Source organism: Amphiprion ocellaris, chromosome 6, assembly GCF_022539595.1.
Source record: "Amphiprion ocellaris isolate individual 3 ecotype Okinawa chromosome 6, ASM2253959v1, whole genome shotgun sequence".
Lineage (NCBI taxonomy): Eukaryota > Metazoa > Chordata > Actinopteri > Pomacentridae > Amphiprion > Amphiprion ocellaris.
In genome coordinates this window covers 21,098,697-21,122,555 of record NC_072771.1, presented here as the reverse complement: position 1 = coordinate 21,122,555, position 23,859 = coordinate 21,098,697, and the positions used below count along the sequence as shown (strand labels likewise).

Here is a 23,859-nt window from a genome sequence, read left to right as displayed (position 1 = left end):
GCGCATAAGGCCAAGTATTTCTTATTTTATAGTTTATACATTTTTAACAGAGACAGCAGGATTCAGATACACCCCCGCCCCCCGTCCAATGGAGAGCCATCCCATTCTGCAGACCTGTTACATCACCATGCAGCAAGCTATGCAGGCGGAAGCAAAAAAAAAAACGAAAACAAAAAACCCAAAAACATCAACAACATAAACAACACTGACAAATATGTTCTTTCATATCGTCCCACACGCACAAAGATTCGCAGAAATGTGTGGGTGTTGCACTTTTCCCAGAAAAATAACCGAATAAAGGGCATTGCAGAATCAGAGCAGAAAACAGCTTATGGAAAGTGTGTGTGTGTGTGTGTGTGTGTGTGTGTGTGTGTGTGTGTGTGTGTGTGTGTGTGTGTGTGTGTGTGTGTGTGTGTGTGTGTGTGTGTGTGTGTGTGTGTGTGTGTGTGTGTGTGTGTGTGTGTGTGTGTGTGTGTGTGTGTGTGTGTGTGTGTGTGAGAGAGAGAGGCAGGGAGATGGCACAAGAGAGATAGGAGAGAGAGTTTTGTTGGTGGAAATGCATCAGGGCCAAGATTCAATTTATAACGGTGGACGCAGGATTGTGTGGAAAACCCATGAGGGCAGCAAAAAATACTGCCGCTCTACTGTCCATCAGAGAGCTTCATTAACCTCTGGTGCCAATCCAGCCAGGCGGTTGTTGCATAACCTGCAGCTTTTGGGCCCACTGCCAGCCAGAGAGAGGGTGAATGGAAGACAGCAGGAGCCGAGGGATGTGGGAAGAATGATAAGCTGGCGTCAAATGCTACCTAAATTATACTCATTACAGTCAACAGTCAGGGGTGTACAGTAGAAGATACGGCTTCAGATAAAAAAAAAAGGTGCTCAAGAGTGAATATATTTTATTCTTAAGTCGCATCATGACCCACATATGCTGTAATCAGCTCAGTCACATGAGGTAACCAAGCAAATGGTTTTTTCACATAAGCTCTTTGTATAAAGTTTGCACTACAATGCACATTATACAGACAGTATACATGTAACAACTTGTGGTTACACCCATTTTCCTGAGCAAGAAAAGTCTCTATAGCAACCAGGTGAGCGAGGTGAGCTGTTTTCCATATCCATACATGCAGCTTTTATTTGTTTGACATGTTTTGTGCTCCAGCAACGCCTCATAAAGAATGGCATTAAGAGATAAACCAATCAGATGACACCGTAAACACTGCCTATTTGAGCAGGGTGATGTCAACATCGTCGCTCCTCAAATGTCTTTTCTCTTATTTCGCTTTCCTTTCGAGATTATTTTCAGCTTTCTTTTCTTCCTCTTTGGTTTTATTTTCTTTTTGTTCTGTCCTATTTTCTTACATTTTGAAAACCTATCAGGGAAACCCAATATACTCAATCCTGGATTTTCCAGGTCTTACTAACCTCGTCTGCTTCCTTGTGCTGAGTAAGGGGAAAAGTCAAGGCCTTTTTAGAAAAATAAGAATCATGAGTCAGTTTCCCATCCATGCTCCAAGCCCTGGAGGGTATGAGTGGGAGGAATGGCACAGGAGGAAAACTCGTGCCTGAACAACCTTGACTTGTGCCAGATTCTGAAAGCATTTCAGGTGGCTTGTGGGAACAAGGATTATCCAGTGGGGTTGTGGGTTTTGGGCAGAGTTAGCCTTATTTTGCCAAAGGTGCAGCATGATACACCACATATTGTCTCAAAAGCAAAACAATAGGGATATTAGCAAGTGAGGGATGCTATATATACTGCAGGACACTGAACTATAATCTTAGTCAAACACGACACACACATGTTTGTTTAACAGGCTCTAATTTTGTGAACTCAAACACAGGTTAAAGGCCGTAACAATCATTGAATATTGCTTTAGCTCAGCTCATCCCCTTTAATGATTATGTGTTTGATCTAATTTAGATTCTGGCTGTATTTACCACACATGCAGTCATATTGTCAAAAAACTGAAACATTGGTCTAAATCTCAACATTGGACAGTTTTTAGCAGAAAAACTTACTATAGCCTTTCATGACAACCCTTAAGAGGAACTGGATCTACTGTCCCGTGGTGAGAAGCACCACTTGAGGGTAAAGAGGGCTGAAAGGAGTATGTGCAGTGACTCCTAGGCAGCTGCCCTCCAGATGTGCATGAACCAGTGTGTTTGTGTCCTACAGCTTACCCTCAGGGACGTCTCAGGTGAAACAAACCAGGTGAACCGGCCTGATGAACCACGTTAATAGGTAACAAGGTGGATCTCGTAAAGATCTGTTTTGATTAGAGCTTGTCTGGTCACCATCTGTCTTTTCAAACAGCTCTTAAGCAGGCCGGCACATGGACAGGTACACACACACACACACACACACACACACACACACACACACACACACACGCGCACACACAGACAGGAATTTGAACTGACTTTTTATTGCTTTTTGCCTATTACATAATACTCTATTGTCATTGCTCACTCAGGGCTGGCTAATGTATCACACTTCATGTCAGAGAGCTGGAATAACAGGGCAGGGCATGCAACTGTACACACAACCAAAAGCTAGCTTAATTACATTTTTAAATTTGTTTCTACATGTCATATTTGTCTTTACAGGGACAAACCGGCACATGATTCCTGTGACCAGAGTTTGGAATCTGTTAATGAAACTACAGGCAATACTCATTGTGAAACTAAAAGGTGAAATAGGGTGTTATATAGATAAGGGAACTAATTACTCATAAGTCAAACAATCTAGATGAAACCCATGAAACACACAGCGCTAACTTTAAAATGAAACAGAATATGGGAGAGGTGAGGCAGAGGAGGCATTATGACATTTTATGATAGAGGAGACTGAAACTTCAATTTGTCAACAACTGTTCATATTATTGGCTGATGCAGACTCCATGAGATGACTGTATTGTATAGTCGCCTATGGGAATGGAGGGCGTCCTTTGCTAAATCAAACCATACCCATTTGTTATTTATTGGTGTTGTTCTTGCACCAGTTGCCAGACTACAATAGGTGGTTTTCCAGTGCAGAAAGTCATATAAGGTGCAAAGTGGTGCCAACATTTACAGTAACAACCCCGTAACAGTGCCAAAACGACAACAAATGTACATATAATAACACGACTATAGAGGGTTTGCTATGTTAGCCTATATGGTGAATTTTACACTGATAATGGCAATGCTGGAGTGCAGGAGGCTACTCAGTGAGGACATTCAGAGGGGAAAAAAATGGCATTTGTTGTCCTCTCCAAGTTAAACAATCAGTATTGTAAGATGCATAGCAGGTTTTCAAAGCCACTCAAAAGTATCTACCCGGCAGCAGGTAGTTTTTCTCTCCCAGAGGCGGCCCTGAAAGAGGTTCTACAGGTTTCTAGCAGACCATAAAGTTACTGAAGTGGAAAACAGCCTGATGATTCAAGCTATTTAAATCGAGCTCTGACACTAACATGGATATGGCTTTAGTGGAGGTCTATTAGTGGAAGTTAGTTAAGTAGGTATGAGGGTCACTGTGGTTATTGTTAAATCCATTTAATTAATTGTGAAAATAACACAGATATATGCAACCTAGTATAGGACAAATTTTAGGTGGCTAATTTGGACATTCCGTCACACTGGAAATATTTCTATTACCTGTTGTCACTTTTTCTTATTTATCTTATTACACTTATTCACTGCTTCTAAATCATTTATCTTTTTACACTTGGCAACACTTTTAAACTACATGTCACTGTTTCATTGCACTAAAACACCAAGTCATATTCCTTGTTTATCAAAACCTACTTGGCAATAAAAGCCTTTTGATTCTGATTCTGATGTCAGCAGTGTAGTAATGGTGACTTGCCACAAGGATGGTAAGTAGGGTGGGGAGTTGACAGGTGGAGTTTATCAGAGCTCCTGCTACTGCTTTGTCCTCAGGCCTTTTTTCTTTTGAATAAGACACCGGGAGTCGACCTGTCTAGACCCTCAGGCTACAGACTTATTCAAAGCAGAGACTGGGAGGTGTTGTTGGGACGAGGTGCAGGATCTAAATACACGTCCTGTCAGTGAGGTGTGTTATGCCTGCGCTTGCATGCTCTCGTATCTGGTAAAACAGGAATCACCAAATAATGTTTGGATGCCTGCAAATATAGTTCCCGATTAATCAAAGATTATACATCAACAATGTGCCTCATGCATACAATTTTGTCAGAAACACCCAGGAATATGCTACTAAGCAAATGATAGACTAAAAGAGAGTGTAAACATACATAGAAAGGGAGATACGACGATATTACTGTAGGAGACAGAGGTTGTGAAAAGGCTTTGCAAGTTTATATAAAAACAGAAGAAAAGCAACTGTTCTTCCACAAACCTTACCATCAGGTCAAAGACCTTCAGCCTGAACTACTGGTTCATCCCCTCAGCTAAAGGTCCAATCAGAGAGCTCCACTTTGTTTAGTGGCCTTGAATCACCCAAGAGACAGTCTGTTCACTGTTGTTGTTGTTGCTTTTGTTCCAGACATTTTGCTGCCTTGGGAACGACTTTACTTCTCTAAAGACACAATGTTACCTTCTTGTGGTATAATAAACAGATTTGAAAGACACTAAATGCTTGTTTTTCAACCTTATCTCAGCAGTGGGAAATGATACAGAAGCTGACAGTAAACAGTCTAATCAAGATGAAAATGAAGAGTGCAATCTCAAAAAAAATGTTCTAAACATGATACAGTGAAAACCTCCACCAAACAACACGCTGCCATTGACCGTAAGGTCTAATGAAGGAGAGCAGCGAAATGCTGCAACAACAAGCTGCGCAGAGGAAACCTGCTATTTTGGTGCAGCTACTTCGTGCTGCTGCTTCTGTTGCAGCTCTCATCCTCCCAGTGAGTCGAGCAGCTGATCGATAGCCCTGTGTGCTGATGCTAAGTGTACTAGTGTGGCTAAAAATAGCATCTGGCCGATGCATTACATCACTGCGAGAGTGGGGTCTGAGCTGTCTGCCTGCCAGACTATCCATCTAAACTTGTGTCTAAAACACTTAACCTCCGCATCTCCCCACCTCCCTCCCCCAGCCTCTATCATCCCATCTTTTTCATCTACCCCAACTCTCTCTCTCTCTCTCTCCATTCTCTGCTCCACCCTTCATCTCATCTCATCTCCCCCTCCTCCTCTTTCTCCTTCCGTCTCCTTCACCTCCCCCCTTCTCTCTAACAGCTACCGGTCTGATCTAGCTTGCTCCAGCATCAGCCTGCACCCTGGGTGTTTCCTCTAATGCCTTTGTTCAGAAAGAGATTAAGAGAAAAGAAAGGCAAAAAGACAAACATGAGGCTATCGTTGCACTGTCTCTTCCCTCAACATTTTCTCACTGAAGTACTGGCTCACAATAAAACCACTGCAGTTCTCCTTTCACTGCCAATCACACCACCTCTCCTCACCCAGAGCTGAGAAATTCAGGCTATTCTAGAAACCTTAGCAACGAGAGAGAAAAATATCTACAATCTCATATTTATGTGTGTATAAAATACACTCATGACCGCTTTTATACGAGTGACTGGCAACGGTATGTGTGTCAGTGTCACTCGGTGCTATTTTTTTTCTTTGCCCTGCACTATTCAGCATGTGCAAGCATCCCCAGTCTCCTCACGTGCCTCATGTGTGTTATTTATGAGCTGAAGCACACGGTACAGCCAGTCAAGAGAAACGGGTCACATGGAAATGTCTGATAGCTGGGTTAGTGGGCCAGTGTGTGTGTGGAGACAAACTAGAGGTAAGTAATGTGACTTAACATTTTCTGACGAGACACATGGGGCTGTTAAAATAAAAATAAGTGAAGACAAAAGCATACGAGCCTTAAGCGAATCGAAAATGATTCGGTTGTAATGGTGCCAAAAATCACATTGTACAGTCACTTTGCTCCTGCGTCAACATTTTACAATATTTTCTGCATTTTAAGCCACATTGGACAATTCGCCAACGTAATGCACATGGGTGATAATGAGCAGCTATCCCAAGCGTTTTTATTGGCATGTCCAGTTGCGTAAGATCAGACTGTAGACGTAAAGTTCACTGGTGTTTTGGGTTGAATCTTGGGTTGAGGCAGATCTGCTGAGCCAGCTGTTGGCAAATAAACACCCACCACCCTTTGGTGTGTTTCACGTTCAAACAACCACAACATCGCATCTACACTTGCTTACGTGAATACACACTGCAATACTGTAATAGCGTGTCTGTGTGCTTGGGTGAAACCGAAAGGGATGGTATCAGGAGCCACTCGCCACTATTCTGGGAACAATATTTCTGGAATAAACTTTAATTGGAGAGCTTGCAGGTTTCAGCAGCGTGATCTTGTATGACACGGCAATACGGGACTGTCAGTACTTTGAAGAGTTAGAGACATCAAAAACTTTACAGTGTCATTAGATTCATTATTTTATGTTGAGAAAATTTGAAAATCAGTGGGGTTAATTTGTGTAGTTGGAACATTTGAAAATTTTGGGGCAAATTCTGTATTCCTATTGCGTCATACAGACAAGTTGCCAAATCAATGCAGAAATTCAAAAGCAATTTAAGCTGTGACTGTGTCAATGAATATCTTCTTGTGTGTGCTGTAGTAGAACCCAAATCTAACGGTAATCAGTGCTGAACATTTGTCTGTAACACAACATTGTAACACATTACTGCTCCTAAATTCACTAACGGCATTACAGTTTCTAATGAGATACAGCTTTGCTTTTAATTTGAGGCAGTTTTGTTTACATGTAGCCACCTTAATTCTTTTTGACATTCAAGGTCAGCATTGTTTGTGGCACATTTTTGTGTAAGGCTGTTAACCCTAACCCTAACCTGTACAGTCGTTACACTTAATTAAAGCGCAAAAAAGAATATCTTGTGTATGCCCTCCTTATAAAAACAGGGGTTAATGCTAATACTGTATATGAGAATATGTAAGGTTATATATTAACTTTTCATCTAGTAACAGGATGTCAAGTTATGTTGGGAAACACCACAGAAAAAATGTAATGTAACATTCCTTCTACAGGGAATAAATAAGTAATGCATTACTTTTTTGATGTGGAATACATGAGTAGCAACCAAAAAATCCAATGGTAATAAGGGTCACCATAATCAGTTCCCATTTTTTTTGACAGTCCATTTTTATATTTGCTGTTGCTGCATCTTCTACATCTTCTCCTGCTCCACTCACACAGAGACCAGCACTAATGCTAACTCCCCCATACAGACCGTCTCAGCAGTACCACCTACATGAAGCACATTTAGCTACATTCCAGCAGGCCTCCTTGTTCTCCCATTCAGACTTTAGTCAAAGGGTGTCAGTGCCGCTAGAAACTGTTTTAGATCACAACAGGGCGACTTTCAAGAAGCCTCTTGAATTTCCTTCCTCAACATCTGGTTAGAATCAGTCTGGAGACCAGACAGAAAGACTTCCTGCAAGCCACCAGACACACGCACATTCATGTGCACACATACAGCTCTAAAAACATTGTAACCAGCTGTTCAAGGTCAGCTCCCTAAACTCACACACTCAATGGGCCTACTCTGCTCTGCCACAAACCGCTGTGTGTGTCTGTGCTTTAGTGCATACATGATGTGGGTGTGCTGCAACCCTTAAATAGACTTGTACAGTCTACTGCCATGGTTTGACCATTAAACAGAGTTGCTTTATGCTGTGCTGGGTAAGTAGATGAAATGCTAAACAGCAAAACATCATGAAAACTAGTTATGTTATTCAAAACTGTTTCAGGTGAAATGAGACACATTACACTGGTCTACAAAATTTTGGGAAGTCTCTGCTTCAGAGATAAAACTTGCTAAATCTTATGTAATTTGATACAATTAAGTGAAAAACAAACATTAAAAGTCTTAGTTGGCTACTCTTTTCAAGATACTTAATGTTAAAGTTTTATTGCACAAATGCTGGGGATCAACAAGGGGTGAGTGTTGGACATTTTTCTTTCCTGGCTCCAAGGACTGTCGTAGCGGCCAGTCTTTCCTAACATAGTGAGATTCCCTGGCTCGGCTGTCACGTTCACATAGAAAACAGCAGTACTTTGTATATCCACCCTGTAGCCCAAGTACGAGTGCAACCACTTTCAAATCACCGCAAATCTGCCACTGATGTTGCTCATACTTTATACACCTTAAGAGCTGTTTCATATTTTCATATGTTTCCTTCATATGAACGGCATGACCAACTGGAATGGATGGCAAAACATTTCCATTGTGGAGTAAAACTGCTTTAAGCCTTGTTTTGGATGAATCGATAAACAGTCTCCATCCATCTGGATCATGAGTGATGCTAAGCGCTGTCATCAAGCCATTGATATCGCTGCAGTAAACCAGATCACCTTCCATCAGAAAAAACTCAACCAGACCTTTTTGGCGATCACGAAAGCTAGAGATCCTGACATCACTCTCCAGGAGATTCCATTGTTGCAGCCTGGAGCCCAAGAGCTCTGCTTCACTCTTAGGCAGTTCCAAATCCCTGACTAGGTCATTCAGTTCACTCTGAGATATAAGGTGTGGTTCAGGAGAGGAATGTGACAGCCTGAAGTCTGGATCAGCTGATGTTGATGGCTCAGGACTAGCTGCATCCTGATCATCATCTTGGTCATCATCAGAGTCCAAGGAGTAAGATTCTGGTGCATCAGGAACTGGTAGGTCTTCTCCATGAGGCACAGGGCGAAGAGCTGATGGAATATTTGGATACTGCACTGTCCACTTTTTCTTTCTGGAAATACCGCTTGCAACTGGGGGTACCATACAAAAATAACAATCAGTAGTGTGATCTGTTGGTTCACGTCAAATCATTGGAACTGCAAAAGGCATAGATTTTCTTTTCTTGTTGAGCCACTGGCGTAGATTTGATGCACATGTGTTACAGCAATAATGTGGGGCTCAGCTTTTGTCCTGGTCACCTATTTTGCATCCAAAATAAAGATGGTATGCTTTTCTCACCATTGCTGTTAGAGTCCGCTTTTGTGATGCAAAGGTTACCTCACCACAAATATAACAGAAATTATCTGCATTGTTTACACAGTTTCGAGGCATATCTGCTTCCAGAGTTAAAAAAACACAAGAGTTCCGTAGAAATATCAGGTCCTGGCAACTTTTCAGTTATGAAAACGGCTGCATGGGAATTATAATCCACAGGTCAACTCGTGCTACTGATCCAAGAAATATCTCTACATTAATACATTACCTTAACTTTCAAGACACAGGTTTTCTGCAAGTAATGTGTCAAATACATGATGCTCAATCAAATTTCTATTCAACATGATAGTATTCTTGTTTGGAATCACTGTTTTAAATCGATTATGTCTCAGACAAATATATTCCCATTTGAAATGGGACTCGATTTCTCATTAATTTTCAAGAAATTTCACAATTTGACCTAATACTGTATCTTGAAAACTATAGCTAATTGGCACTTCTGACTTATTTTTTCTTTAAAAGTGACCAAAAGTTAGTAAAATTTCACTACTCTTATCCAGGAAGCATTTTGCTTGTAGACCAGTGTTATCAGATGCAGCTGATTCAGAATCAGATGCACAGAGAGAAGGACGATTCTGGTCTATGCGTTATGCAGCACACCGTTCTAACATGTGCCCAAGAATGCTGATATGAAAAGATAATGCCATGTGAGTTACATCACAGGGAAGCCTAGGCTAATCACAGATCTTTTCTATGGTGAACTGTTGCGTCACTTCCAGATCAGTAGAACTTTCATGGTTCAGCGATCATCAGGAGGATAAGCGCATGCCTAATCATACTGGTCACAAAGTCTACAGAAACCTACACTGACTTGTCCTAAGTAGCCTCACTCACTTCTGTCCAACAGGCCATCGATCCAGGAAAGCTCCTGTCTGTGAAAATTGGCTGATCTGCAGCAGCCTTCCATATCTGTCAATAGGCGGCTGTACGATCAATCAATTTGTCAAGAGTCTGCTTAAGTACATTCATGCTTCTCCTGTCAACAGTACACTGTGCTTTGGGACCTCACTGTGTAATGCAGACTTAATCAGAACCACAGATGCAGTATCATGGATTTGATAATGCCTTGGTCGGCCTATTTTTTATTTTTTTTTTTAGCAAACTTAGACTAAATTATCACAATGCTAGGAAGACACTGACTTAACCTAATCCTTGTAATTCAACTGTAAACTGTGTTGCAATTTTGCCTCTTAGATTAATCTGAGGCGAGTTGCTCAAGCGTCTCCACATGTGAATTCATTCAAAGAAAAAGAGATGGAGGACTTAACTCTAACAAGTTCCTCCTGTGCAGGAGTTTCTGGAGTGCAATTTAAAAAGGTCTAGTCATAAAAAGAGGTAGAGCTCTGGGGAGTCATTGATCAGGTACTTCATTCACAGCGACTGTTGAACTTGGCTCTGGCTGTGGAGCTACAGTGACCCCTACAGATTTTTGAAAGCTGGAGACTCAGCCTGCGTCTGTGATGCTACGTGTGCGTGCATGGGGTGGAGTGAATTAAATGGGTATTTATACATATGGACATGCATATTTGTGCATTCGATGCTTCAAACATATGCATGTGTTTCATAACGATGACATCAAGGAGCCGCCTCTGCTTCTTGGCTATCGTGAGCATTTTTCAGTGCACTATGTGTGAGGATATTCACAAAACTGTGTACGTGTTCATCTGTGTATGCCTGCTTTATGTTTAATGGTTTTATAGCTTCAAAAAAATGATATTTTCCAGCAATCAGAGTAGCACCTGCTGTTGTCATCATCTTAAATTCCAGTTAATAAAATCATACTCAGGAAAAGACTGAGATTAAAGAAAAGCCAAAAACAAATTGACAAAGCAGACTGATTACAATTTGCTGATAAGAGCAGGAACAAAGGACCTTATTATAGCTGCAGCTCTCTTCAATTACACCATATGCCATTTCCTTCCTCCGTTCAACATTTCATGATTCACTGAGGAAGTTAGGCGGTTATTAAGCTAGTATCACAGAGCTTATTCTATCTATCACACTCGCTCTCTCTTTCTCTATGATGTTGTGTTATCCACCCATGAAGAAAGGCTTTAAAGGGCGTTAACACTTACTGCATACCATGTTTAAAACAGACAGCATTCACATGAAAATTGTCTGTCAAAGCAAAACATCATGATCAGTCCAACCTAGTCAATCGAGGCAAATGTCAGGATAGAATGGCAGTGTCACTGACCTCGATAGATTCAGGGTATACACTTCTCCAAACCTCCGAGGTTCACTCAACTCTGCACATAAAGCTCTGCCAAGACACACTGTCAAGTTCCAAAAATAGAACAGGATACCAGGGACTTTGACAACTGCAGGCTCCCACTTTGTTTATCATTCACAATGTCAGCAGCCCTGTTTGATGAGTCCCAGATTACAAACTGAATGACCCCAGAGAATTAGGTAAAAGGTAAATGTCAGTGCAGGGAGAGTCTAGAAAGTATAGCACTAAGCCGACCACTAATAATTATCATGTCTTTGTAAACCCTCCTTCTTTTTGTCAGTTCTTTTACTACACTTGGGCCTTAAATATTTAACGGCCTTGCATAATATTACAGGATTGACAGCAGCTATTAAATGATACAGACCCTTGACTTGCTACAAGTGATTTCATACACAGCTATCTAGCCCTTGGTTGTATTATCTTTATCTGCTGAAGCAGGTATTGAATGAAAAGTCAGTGTGTTGCAGCTCATGGGAATTAAAAGGTCATATGTGTTAGATTTTAATTTTTCTAATTTGAGATTAAAGATGAAATTAACTTTCTACATTATTGCGGATGAGTATTTATGACCTTGTCACAGTGACTTGTTAAGGCGTGTATAATTTAAACATCCCATAACCTCAGAAATAACTGCCATAGGCACTGACAGCTTGTAGGATTTGCTCTCGTGTCTCACAGCTGCTAACTATAGAGACATGCTGTACTAGAACAGCTACTGGGGCCTGCTGTGGGTGTTTGCTGTTATTTTTCTGGAAATACAGGGAAGTCCGAGTGTTTCTGGGGTCATCAGTTGTTAGGACAATGCACATTTAAAAATTGTGCAACTTCCAGAGTCCACAAAGGTCAGAGTCTGTGTGGCACAGCAGATGGGTAAAGGACCAGTAGCATTGCTGCATTTAACACTGCACTTGTAGACATAAAACACCAACTATGACGGGTGCAGACAGACACACAAACATAATTGCTTTAAATCAATGCAAAGGCATGGTGAGCAGTACTTAATGCAACATAATGCAACATGATCAAGCAGTAAGCGGTCTTCTGCAGACAGGTGGGAGTGTTCAGTCTACACACAAAGCCACGAATAGAGAAGATGAGCAGGCTACAACAGACTAAAGAACATGTGCCATGTGAAATGGTATTATTGCTTGTGCAAAATGTCGACACCTTCAGAGGCTCTCGTAGCTACAACCCAGACTGCTTGGTGTTAAGTCAGATGTCATATTTACAGTAAACAAACTACAAACTGAGCAGGGCATAGACTATAACAAATCAAAAGTTAGCAAGTAGCTTGAGAGGACTGCAAAGAAACCCACTGCAAAAAAAGAAATGCAGACAAGAAAATACTAGCTGTCAAAATATTCCACTGTTGAAAAGAAGGCCGCATGGGGCGGCTTTAAAGATTAATTGTCATGCCATTGTTGATGATATTATTTAGTCTGTAACCAGTTTAGGGAAAAGCAGCCTTCGAAAACACTGTCTTGGGTCAAACTGATGAGTCACACAGGATGTGCCGAGCCACTTTCACAGACAGAGACAGACAAGGAGAGGGAAAGGCAGAGCAGAAAAAGAGTCTTTTGTGATGTCCCAGCTTCCAGCTAAGCCGAGCAGCAGCCAGAATGATGAAGTGGACAGAGAACAGAAAGAGGGAAATTACTCGATACTTTGAGGTTGAGGGTGAGAAGGAAAAAGTCAGAAGAGCAGAAAAAAAAAACGTGAAAGTAAAGCATTCAAATGAAGACATGAAAGAGCAAAAAATAAAAAATGGCAATGAGTGTGCATAGTTTAGCCTCCTTTTAGAAGCAGGGAAAAGAGAGAAGGTCATGATGAAAGAGAGAGAAAAGAAGAAAGATGCTGCTGAATTTAACAGAGGCAGATCAAATGAAGAGGAGGAGGGCAACGCTAGGCACTAGGTGTCGGACTGGCCAGTGGAGCGTAATGTGAGTCTCCCAAGAGGCCGTCTTCACCTCTCCACTGTGACGGCCCCGACTGCTATTGTATACCTCTCCATCACCTGCCTGCCATTAGCTCAGGCTGACAGACAGTAAAGAGCTTAGAATTGCGTTAAAATCCGATCATGGATGTTCCGTATACTTTGTCTTGCTGACCAGGCTATTTTTTGTACTTTTCTAATCCTGTACCTTATTGAAAGTACCAACAGTTTGGCACCTTTTTAGTCAATCTTGTTTCTTCAACCAACATGATTTGCATGTTATACATTATCTATCTATCTATCTAATAATGGAATGGGATTTTCTCCTTGGAATCTGTCGAAAAACATGTTGAGGAAGGCAAGACCAGAAACTTTTTGTAAGGAGCCGGTCCTCAGTTTATGCTTCTTTATACAAAATGTCAATGTCAACTAACTTCAATGACATCATATAACTTAAATAGCTCTGAAAAGGCAGTTTTTCAAAGCATTAAGAGGACTCCTTCAGCAGAGAGTCGACAGGTGGAGGAAAACGCAAACACTATGTTTTCTTCTCATTCCTTCCCCCTTTTTTTCCTTTTCTCATTTTGTTTTCAAACTCTTGTGGTCAGAAGCATAAAAAATGATAAGACAGCCACGCTGTATGACGTCAACCAAGAGACGTAGACACACGCACAGACACACGAAAACTTTCTTTGTTTACTGATGTAACAACTGATTAGTCATGATGGGAACAGATAAACTTCCTCAGGAAAAGCAGAGTCACGGTTGATTTTGGGGGACTTGTGTTGATATTACGTTCTCAAGACAGGAACACGGTAATGTCTTGGATTGCACAATAACACATCTCCCCTCCTGGTGAGCTGAGAAAGTTGCATGCGTTTGTTCAAAACTTATTCCCCACCCTTGTGCTCATGCACGCTGACGACAGACGAGAACTTTTAGGAACCCTGATGGCAATCAGAAAGCTTCCGTATTCTGCCCAGAGACGGGAAGTGATGCCAGTGGGTGTTGTTTGAGGGGGAAAGAGGTTAGCGGAGTGTTTATGTGTGAGTGTTTGTGGATTTAAGAGCAGACTTCTGAATGCTGGATTTGGTCCCAGAGCTAACAGGAAATCCTTTATAACCAGAACTAAGAGTCACCTAAACACCTCCCAGATACTGAAATAAAGCACTGGGACCACTGGGGTAAACACTTCACTGGGTGTGTGGGAATGGCTTTCTGGGACGTGGACGGTCGTTTCATCACAATGGATGAGAAATTAAACTGTGTTTTGTTTGCAATAGAGAGGGAGATTAGATTTTCCTTTCCCACATTGCTACCTGGATACGTGTGTTTGAGCACACACACATTTACTTCCCATTATGTATTTGACAAGGCACAAGTAGTTTATAAGGAATATAACTCTTCTGTTGATAAATCTATCAAAAAATGAGGGATATTCACATATTAATGATTAGCTACTTTTAATAGAATAGATTGGCTTAAATAACACATCTTTGATTATGTCAAGTTGTCAAAGTTTAAATTTCCAGTTTGTTAAATGATGCGACAGATACTACAACTTTTTTGACACGTCGTCACCATCAGTTTTGAGTCATGTCCTGTTGGAAAATATTATTTCCTTCTCTTTCTGAAAGCTATTTGTCCATGGCCTAAGGTAGCCTCTACTTTTTTCTGAAATTTATGGCAAAGGGATGAATTTAAATGGGATGCTAAAGTCCCTGTGGAGCTAATAGATGAGAAAAAGAGAGACGAGAGGCGAAATAAAAAGAGAAATGACACCATCAGCAATCTACTTGTGTTCTAAAGGCAGCATCTAATAAAAATATCCATTGTGACCTTTCTTTTTCCAGTGTCATTGACTTATGTTTTAGTAATATTAACGCTGACTTGTGAAAAAAAATGTTGAAAAGATGAAACACACAAAGTTTTGGGAGTTATACACCCCAATGACAGGAAGATAACTGATAAGACATATTGGAGAAAGGTTGAATAGTGTATTAAAGTGTATATTTTTACATTGTTCGAGATACATATAGTAATATATCAGCAGGAGTAGCATTACAATTTGCAGATATAAAGACTGTACTCTAATTTTCAGTGGTTTAATGCTAGTTATTCACTGAATTTAAAATAACAACAAGCACAAATTGCTAACCATCAGACCTGGAGTGACAGGATTTTCTCCTCTGTTGCCATCATCCTTTAAAACTCATCAAAATTAATTTGTCGCTAACCTGTCCACATTTACAAACTCAAAACTCACCTTTAAAGAACTGCTTTCAATGTTTGATTTTGTGCCTCTGTTTGCCTAATGTACCTTTAGTGTGTTCTCTATTTTTAGGGTGTTTAAATTATTTTGTTGTTTTGCCCATCTTTAAGTATTTTTACTTAACTTTTTTAAACTGTTGTGTTACTTTTGTCTGCTGTTTTGTTTTATTTATTTTATTGTGTTTTTATCCTCTGTAAAGTGACCTTGGGTGTTATGAAAGGTGCTGCCAAATAAAATGTATTATTATTATTTTTGAAAAGCACTCTCCAAATTGAAAAAAAACAAACAAAAAGCAGCTAGAAGCACCAGTGTCCTTACTTGAGCTTTTACCTTTTGGATATAAATGTCAACACTTCATCAAAATTTCCTATTAGACGTTTGTGCGAAATGTTGTCACAGTTAGCAATGGAATTTTTAGAGTTACGACCAAAAACTTTTCTGAGATTACAAAGACCTTTGGCCACTAAATTCTAATCAGCTCATCCTTGAGTTCCAGTAATTTGGTGCCATATGCAAGGAAACTCCCTCCAGGCGTTCCTCCTATATTGTGTTTACAAGAATAGGACAATGGGAAGTCACAGTAACCTTCACCTTTGACCACCAAAATCTAATCTGCTTGAGTCCAAGGGAAGGCTAAAATTAGAGAAATTCCCTCAAGGTGTTTCCGATATATCGCGTTTACAAGAATGTCTCCAGCTTCGCTTTTGTTGGCACAGAGACATACAAATTAAACATACTCCTATGTGACCAATACTTTCATAATACATGGGTAAATTTCCACTCAGAGTCTAGTGGTCTTGGTTCTGGGCAGACAAACTGCTGCCGGAGGCTGACACTGTACAACCTCTAATGTGACAAAGGACACGTGCGCACACACACACACACAAACAAGATTACAATTGTTCAGCATGAGTCCATTCTCCCTGGAGATGGTGGATAGGAAAAATCATTATTTTCTCTCAGTAGGAAGTCTGACGTCTGTATCCTCGGCGGTGGCCTTTGTCTGTCATCTTGTGTATGTCTGGATACTGACACAGATCAGGTCCATCCTGTTTGACCCTCCGACAACTTCAACAAGGTTCTATGTCTGAAATATAGTTGGTATCTATCTAAAATTATCGATATACATATCTAAGACTATGAAGTGAGTTTTACCCACTGTTTAAATTAAAATGAATATTAAACATTTGGACACACAGCACTTGCAATACGCTGAAGGAATTTATAGAAATATTACATTGACTTGATCTTTGGTTAACACAGACTTGTTGATGAATGATGAATGGATTTTGGAGTCTATCCCAGCTGACTTGGGGTGAAGGTCGGGGACACCCTGGACAGGTCACCAGTCTATCACACGGCTACACATGGAGACAAACAATCACACTCACGTTCACACCTACGGACACTACGCCGCACAGACCCAGGCAGGGATGCAAACCAGGGATCTTCTAGCTGTAAGGTGACAGTGCTAACCACAGAGCCACTGCACAGCCCAGAACAAGGTAATGCACAAACTAAATGTACTTTACTTCTAATATATTCATGTAGCAAGTCTGTGTATTTTCCCCCCTTTCTGTCCCGTTAGTTCACTTATCGTCACTCCCACCCATGCTACCTTCCTTTCACAGTCATTTAATAACTAAATGTACTACTCTGAGTGCCCTCAGGTCTGTGACATTTTCGACCTCAAAATTATAGACACAAAAGTGATGGCAGTCAGAATATTGAGACAGCAATACAATCAAAAACTACGCAAACTCAACCAGAGGCCTCCATCCTCTTGTTCTCTTCCACCTCATCTCAACTCTCTCTCAGAGGGGTGGGATATTATTCTAGTTCTTTTTAGTTGACTGTTGCTGCAGCAGACAGAAATTAATCAAAGTGACAGCTTTAATTTTCTCCACACAGAGGGCAGAGTCAGTGATTAATTACAGCCACCACAGACGGAGTGGCCTCTCTGTCAGAGGTGGCTGGAGCTGGATCTGACACTTCAAATCAAGGGTGAGGCAAGAGCAAGTTTAGGAGGCATTCCTACCACTAATTACTAATCTCACAACAAAGATACAACATCCTTTGCTTTCTCGATAAAAAATAACACTAATGGCTTCCCGGTGCCAACCTAATCTAAAAAGCTGAGGTGTGCTTCTAAATCCAAACAAGCCAAACAAGTAAAAGGTCATGTACAACTGAAAAGTGGCTTCTATCCACCAGCAACATTTTCTTTTAACTGACTGTGCTGAGGTGCAGCAGCAGTCAGACTTACCAAGATGTGGATTCAGATAAATCCTCAGTAACACTGACTCTGCATGCCCTTCAACACATTACTGTTTTGGTTTAGTGGCTACGCATGGCAATGGGACTCTAAAATAGAGGTATACAGACTGATATCTGTAGATACATCAAAAAACACAGAGACAATGACGCACATTGACTCTTTGTGCTGCAAAAGATGTTTACATGTGAAGTGGAGGGAGAGCAAAAGTTCCCTGCTTCCAGAACAAGGGCAACATTTACTTAAAATGTTATTTTTACTTAAAATATGTCATAAAAAATAAGGGTGAATAATGAATTAACTTAACCATTGCCTAGAACCACACTGGGTCTCAGTTTTCATTCAGTGTCATAAATGTGAATCATATACATTTATTAATACAGGGAAAATAAACAAAGCCTACATAATCTGAATTATAAGGAGAACCTGACAAGAGCACAATGAGAAATTCAAACTCTTCTTGCCCTCTGTGCCTAGAAATTACTGGATCCTCTTTATGTACTTTATAAAATACTACTGCTCCTTATCATGCAACATTTTATGGATATGAGACAAATGATTTCCATTAAACTCAATGGCACAAAAAGACAAAACATCGACTAGATATACCTTACAGGGTGGTTGTAGAGGTAAGTCAAACATTTTAGTCGTTTAAATCCATAATACATCTATTGTGGTGCATCTAAGCTTCAACAATGCAAAGTCAGACATTAACTAAAGCAAATTCAGTCTTTTTGATTGATGTTTTCATTGACATGTCAGTGAGACACTGAATAGTCAAACTGTTTACTACATTAATCTATGAGAATTATGAAAATAGAGCAAGAAGAAGATAGAGAAAAGAGGCTAAAGGGAAATAGACTTCACAAATAAATCTGGTCCTAGAGGTTTATATAAAGATAGAAATTATGTTTTCCTGTTAGCCATTTCAGATAAAAGTGCCCTTAAGTAAGCATGATGACGTCAACTGATCTATTTTAATAGACTTTAATACAGTGAACCCATAATTACTTCCAAAATATTCCCAGAAGTACCAGATGACCACTTAGAGGGTACATCTTTAACTTTGTGTTTCCTTCCGTCTGTAGTTTTTGTCTTTTTCTCTCTGTCACCTCTCTGCTACACCTTTTTGCAGGTATATCCTGCACCATGTTTTGTGTTTGTTGTTTCTCAGTGCTCATCTTTTCTCTCTCTGCTCTGCTCTCTCACCAACCGGTCGGGGCAGATGGCCGCCCACCCTGAGCCTGGTTCTGTCTGAGGTTTCTTCCTGTAAAAGGGATTTTTTCATCCTCACCACCACCAATTGCTCGCTCAATGGGAAAATACTGGTTTTCTCTCTAAAATGCAGGAAGGCCTTGACCTTGCTATGTAAAATGCTCTTACATATGTTATGATTGTGCGTTACATAAATGAGACTGAAATGAATCTTAATACCAGAGTGCAAAATCAGTTACGCCTTCAGTCTGAGAGTCTGAAAATCAACCAGGCCTTCATCAAAAGGCCTTGAATAGAAGGCCAAAGAAAGACACAGAAAAATGTCTAAACCACCGCACAATTTCAGACGAGGAAGAAGGGCTTATTATACAGTAAAGTATCAACAAGGAAAGAGAACAGGATGGAATTTTCCATCCAAAACCCTTTTAGGTTCAGGGGCTCTGCCTGGGCCATAAACAGGTTGAGTCGGAGGTGGCTAGCCCCCAAGGACTGCTTTAGAAAGGGCTCGTGTTTGTCAACCAAAGAGAGGGGAGACCAGTGGAAAATTACCAGTCCCGCACTCAGTCACGCACGCGTACGTGCACACATACACACACACACATACACATGATCAGGACCAGTGGACAGACTAACCTGTATCTGTCTCGCTCACTGCTTATGTGACAGCTTGCGTTTTTAATGGGCGAGGGTGCGGGGGGCATGGTTCCGTTGTCAGGACGCACCGGCCCGCAAACTACGCAACCGATGACATTCGGTGATGTGTGTTCACATCTATGCACATTTCCAAGAAAATACCTGTGACATGTCTGGCAGCTAGTGACCAGGGTTAGCAGCATGTGTGTGTGTGTGTGTGTGTGTGTGTGTGTGTGTGTGTGTGTGTGTGTGTATTGTTAAAAATACTTTAATCAAATGTATCTAAGAGTGTTTGCTTCTTTGATATTTGAAAGTGAAGCTGCATATTGCACTCTGTACATTACATCTGTGTTGGTGTGTGTACTACACACACACATCTTCTGGACTGGATCTAGTGATCCATAGAGCACTGTGAGATGAATGCCTCTACAACAATTTTCAGGGCTTCTCTATCTATCTACATATAAGCCTAAACAGAGAATCAATACGTGCAAACTGACGAAAATGCCAAAGAAACTAATGGAGCAGTTTGTTGAAACATTCTAGTACTACAAAAGAAGATCCAAACAAGTGTATTACCTGAGTTCCCAGGCAGCTCACCATCATATGAGTGAGCAGTTTGGCAGCAAACATGGGGAACCGGGAGCACAGCACATGGGCTATGATGGCCAATGCAAAGCCTGTGGAGGGAGAAGTGGAGGACATGAAACTAGCGTTAATGATAAATGAACAAAATGATTTATTTAGATCAGGTGGCTATTTATATGAATGTGGGAGAAATGTGAATGAAAGGGTAAAATCTCAGGAGGGAAATGTAGCAAAGCTGAAGAAAAAAGATAATATTCAGTGGGTAAAATGGGAAAACAGCAAAGAAAGGGAAGACAGAGAAGAAAAAGAGAAGACATGGGGGGAGTGAGTTTGTACCTGAGATGCAGATAAATCCTGAGGCATAGAAGGCCTCGTTGTAGGATGCAAGGATGGCGAACTCAGCGTGGGCTGCGTAGATAGACATGTGGGAGCATGCACATTCCACATAATTCCCACTCTCTTTCACAACCCTGCAGTATTGACCATCTGATGACCAGCTAGAGGACAGGAAGAAGAAAGATGAGACAAGCTGAGATGAGATTTTAGAAAACAAGAGAACAGCACACTACAAGAGATTATATCAAATTGCAGGTGACGTAAATTTGCTCTGTTGTGTTTTGTTCTTTTTAATGTTATCTACGGTGACCTTTATCCCTCAAAGATGCGGTGAGACAAGACCAGAACATAATCACGTTTGTGCTGGATTCATTTGCACAGTTGAAAGGCTTTAACGTTCATTCTCTCCCCACCTTTTGCCATCTCTCCCTCAATATCATGTCCATAATCTGTTTTGTTTCCTGTGATATATCGTCCAAGTGGCTGCTCTGGCCAAATCAAACCTGCCAGTTCTTAACTTGTAACAGCGTGTTCCAGCCAAGTCCCACTCCACGCCCCAGGAATGTCCTCAACAAAATGACTCCAAGTGGGAGGATTCAGGGTGTAGCAGACTGAATGTGTAGATATTAAAAAAGACGTGACTTCCCGCATGGCCACAGAGAGGCCTTACAGAGAGGGCGAACGTGGACTTTTGCCCTTCGCTTAGTAAACTGTTCTCAGTCACCCAGTTAAATGTGAGGATGACAAACAGGGTTTATCAAGGAGCTATAACTGTAGATGATGAATGTATGTAGAGTGTCAGAGATAGGTAATAAATGTTTTGGCTGAGATACGTAACAGCTAGTAAAGGAAATGTAGTCGTAGAATTAAAAAAAACGTCACACATTGACATTACCAGGTAACACCAAAGAATGGCTGTATTATTGAGAATAAAATCATTTTTAACATTTATATATATATACCTCGAGTGTGGATGTTCTGTTTGTAGTTTATTTATGGAATGTTTGAGTATGATTTGGTGTATCCGTGGTGTAATACCTTGCAGTGGTCTGGTTCCACAAAAGGCACAGAGACTGTCCGGGTTTAACTTGCTGACCGGGGGTGTGGATACGATACACCACCTCATTGCCATCCTCTAGGGGTCGTGACCCTCTGCCCTGGAGGCTGGCAGAGAATACCTGCATATAAACAGAGACAGCAGAAGAAGAGAGAGTTCAGTTGCAGAGGGACTAAAACATTTATGCCTGATTTATGTCAGGGCAATACTGCCACCTGCTGTTTCAACAAAATAATCATTATTATAGTTAAGCTACCCATGCTCTGTAAATGCGCTCAGATAATCCCAGCACTTCCCTACCTTCCCACTGATAGCAGTGTTTGTATCATTGGTGAGAAACCAGTGTTCTGTTCTAAACTCGGTCAGCTGAATCCTGCTGAGGTTGGCACAATCTGCGGTTGAGACTGCTGGTACAGCCAGCAGGGCATCCGGGAGCTGGAAGAAGTCTGCATTACGGCCCCTGAATTTGTATCCATTGATTTCCGTGGGGTACCGTTGGAGGGCAGAGATAGTCATAAACGGACACGTTTCCAGGATTATGTCCTTTCTGGAGAAGTCACAGAAAGAAAAACAGTTAAACTAACAAACTAACATGCACTGTAAGGTAGTGTTTATCTGTAAAACACCACAGCATGTTCCACATTTTGGATTTTGAAAGAGTAATATCTCCCTCTAGCTTTTCACTCGTTTAGAAAAATTGACACTCACGTCTCACATTGGCTTCGTGGGAGGAGAGAGAAGGCAAATCTCTCAGCCACTTCAGCGAGGTGGCTGAGGCCCCGAGTGTCGATTCGGTTGGGATTGGCCAAGGCACACAATAGGTCGTAAGTTAAATTCCGGCTATATTCTTGTAAAGGAGTCCTATTTGCCTCTGCGAGCACCTGGTCAAGAAGAAAGACAGAGTGAGAAAGACTGAGAAAGCAGCAGCGCATACATGTATCTGTTACTGACATACAGTATGTGTCATCTGTAAGCTTTAGTGTAATATTTATCTCTGCCAAAGCTCCCCTCAGAGTCACTTTCTTTAGTTCAGGCCTTAGTGCTATCGAGCTTCTCTACATTTCCTGTTGAATTAAGATATTTTCTCTTTCCCTCTGTATACACACCCATGTATCCTCATGCTGTTTAACTCATTTCTATTCCGTCTGCCTCTTCAATAATAATATACAGTGGTGTCAGTGTTTGTCTGGAGGCTTAACAAGTGAAGTATGTAGACTTTAACTTTAGTGATAGCAGTGCTCACGATGGGTGGCAACAGAGAACTTTTTAGATGACAAACTGGCTCTTAGATCTGCCAGAGCAGTACATAGAAGATGATGTATGCCCTTTAGCATCGCTGTCTGCCACAGTGCTGCACTGACTCACTAATCTCAAGTGGTAAAAAAATAAGATCACACAGAACCAACACTTGTTACGTGTGACACTCATGTAAAAATTCAGAGATCAATCATCTGCTATTTGCACCAAGGTCTGGGAAAGACTGATAAAATGAAATAATCTTACTGATCTAATACACTGATACAGACAATGTGTCATATTTATAACATTCTAGAGATAATTGCTTTAGCTCTACAAAAAATCTCCCCGAAAGACGAGGATATAACAAAATATTCCAACATTAAAAATTCCTACATGACATCTTGTGAAAGAACAGTTAGATATTGTGTCACACTTTTAAATCCACACCTTAAGCTTCAATTAAAACAAATGAAACTGGTTTAAAACTGGCCTCCTTTACCACTTTGAAACCCAAAATCTGCCAGTGGGTGTGAAAAGCATCTTTTAAAAAAATACAAAAATCTGATCTAGAAACTGTAAAAACTGAAAGAATCATCAGATTTTATCTTTCTGGTCATCCATGAATGCATCATGTAAGGTGTCGTCAGGAAAATTAAAGCTTAAAAGTGGGATATTTCATCAAAATCACTTCATTTTAGATGTTTCATTTACAAATTTGCCAAACTTAAACATTTGCATGAGATCCAGTAAAAACAATTTAAAAATGAATAAATAACTATTTTGCGCTTCTAAGTTCAATTGAGAAATAGTAACTGAGTCAGCTGTCACAGTCTTATTTTCTTTTCATCTGTTTCCATCTCACCCTATCCTCTGCATCCTCTTCTTTCACACCAACTAACTTAATGTCCTCTTTTCCCACATTCATACACACCCTCTTTGGTCTTCTTTTAGGCCTTGTGCCTGGCAGTTCAAAACTCAACGTCCTTCAACCGATATATTCACCATCTCTTCTCTGTACACGTCCAAACCATCTCAGTCTGGCCTCTCTGGCTTTATCTCCAAAACATCTAACATGAGC

General features: G+C 40.8%; 1 protein-coding gene across 1 annotated transcript in view; it reads right to left on the bottom strand.

Moving 5' to 3' along the window:
- adgrv1 (adhesion G protein-coupled receptor V1) overlaps positions 1 to 23,859 on the bottom strand; it is a 117,210-nt gene that overhangs the window by 30,696 nt on the left and 62,655 nt on the right. The window contains 5 exon segments of the mRNA XM_055011477.1: positions 20,141 to 20,241; positions 20,486 to 20,646; positions 21,524 to 21,663; positions 21,843 to 22,089; positions 22,251 to 22,423. Coding sequence (XP_054867452.1) covers positions 20,141 to 20,241; positions 20,486 to 20,646; positions 21,524 to 21,663; positions 21,843 to 22,089; positions 22,251 to 22,423 — 822 coding nt within the window.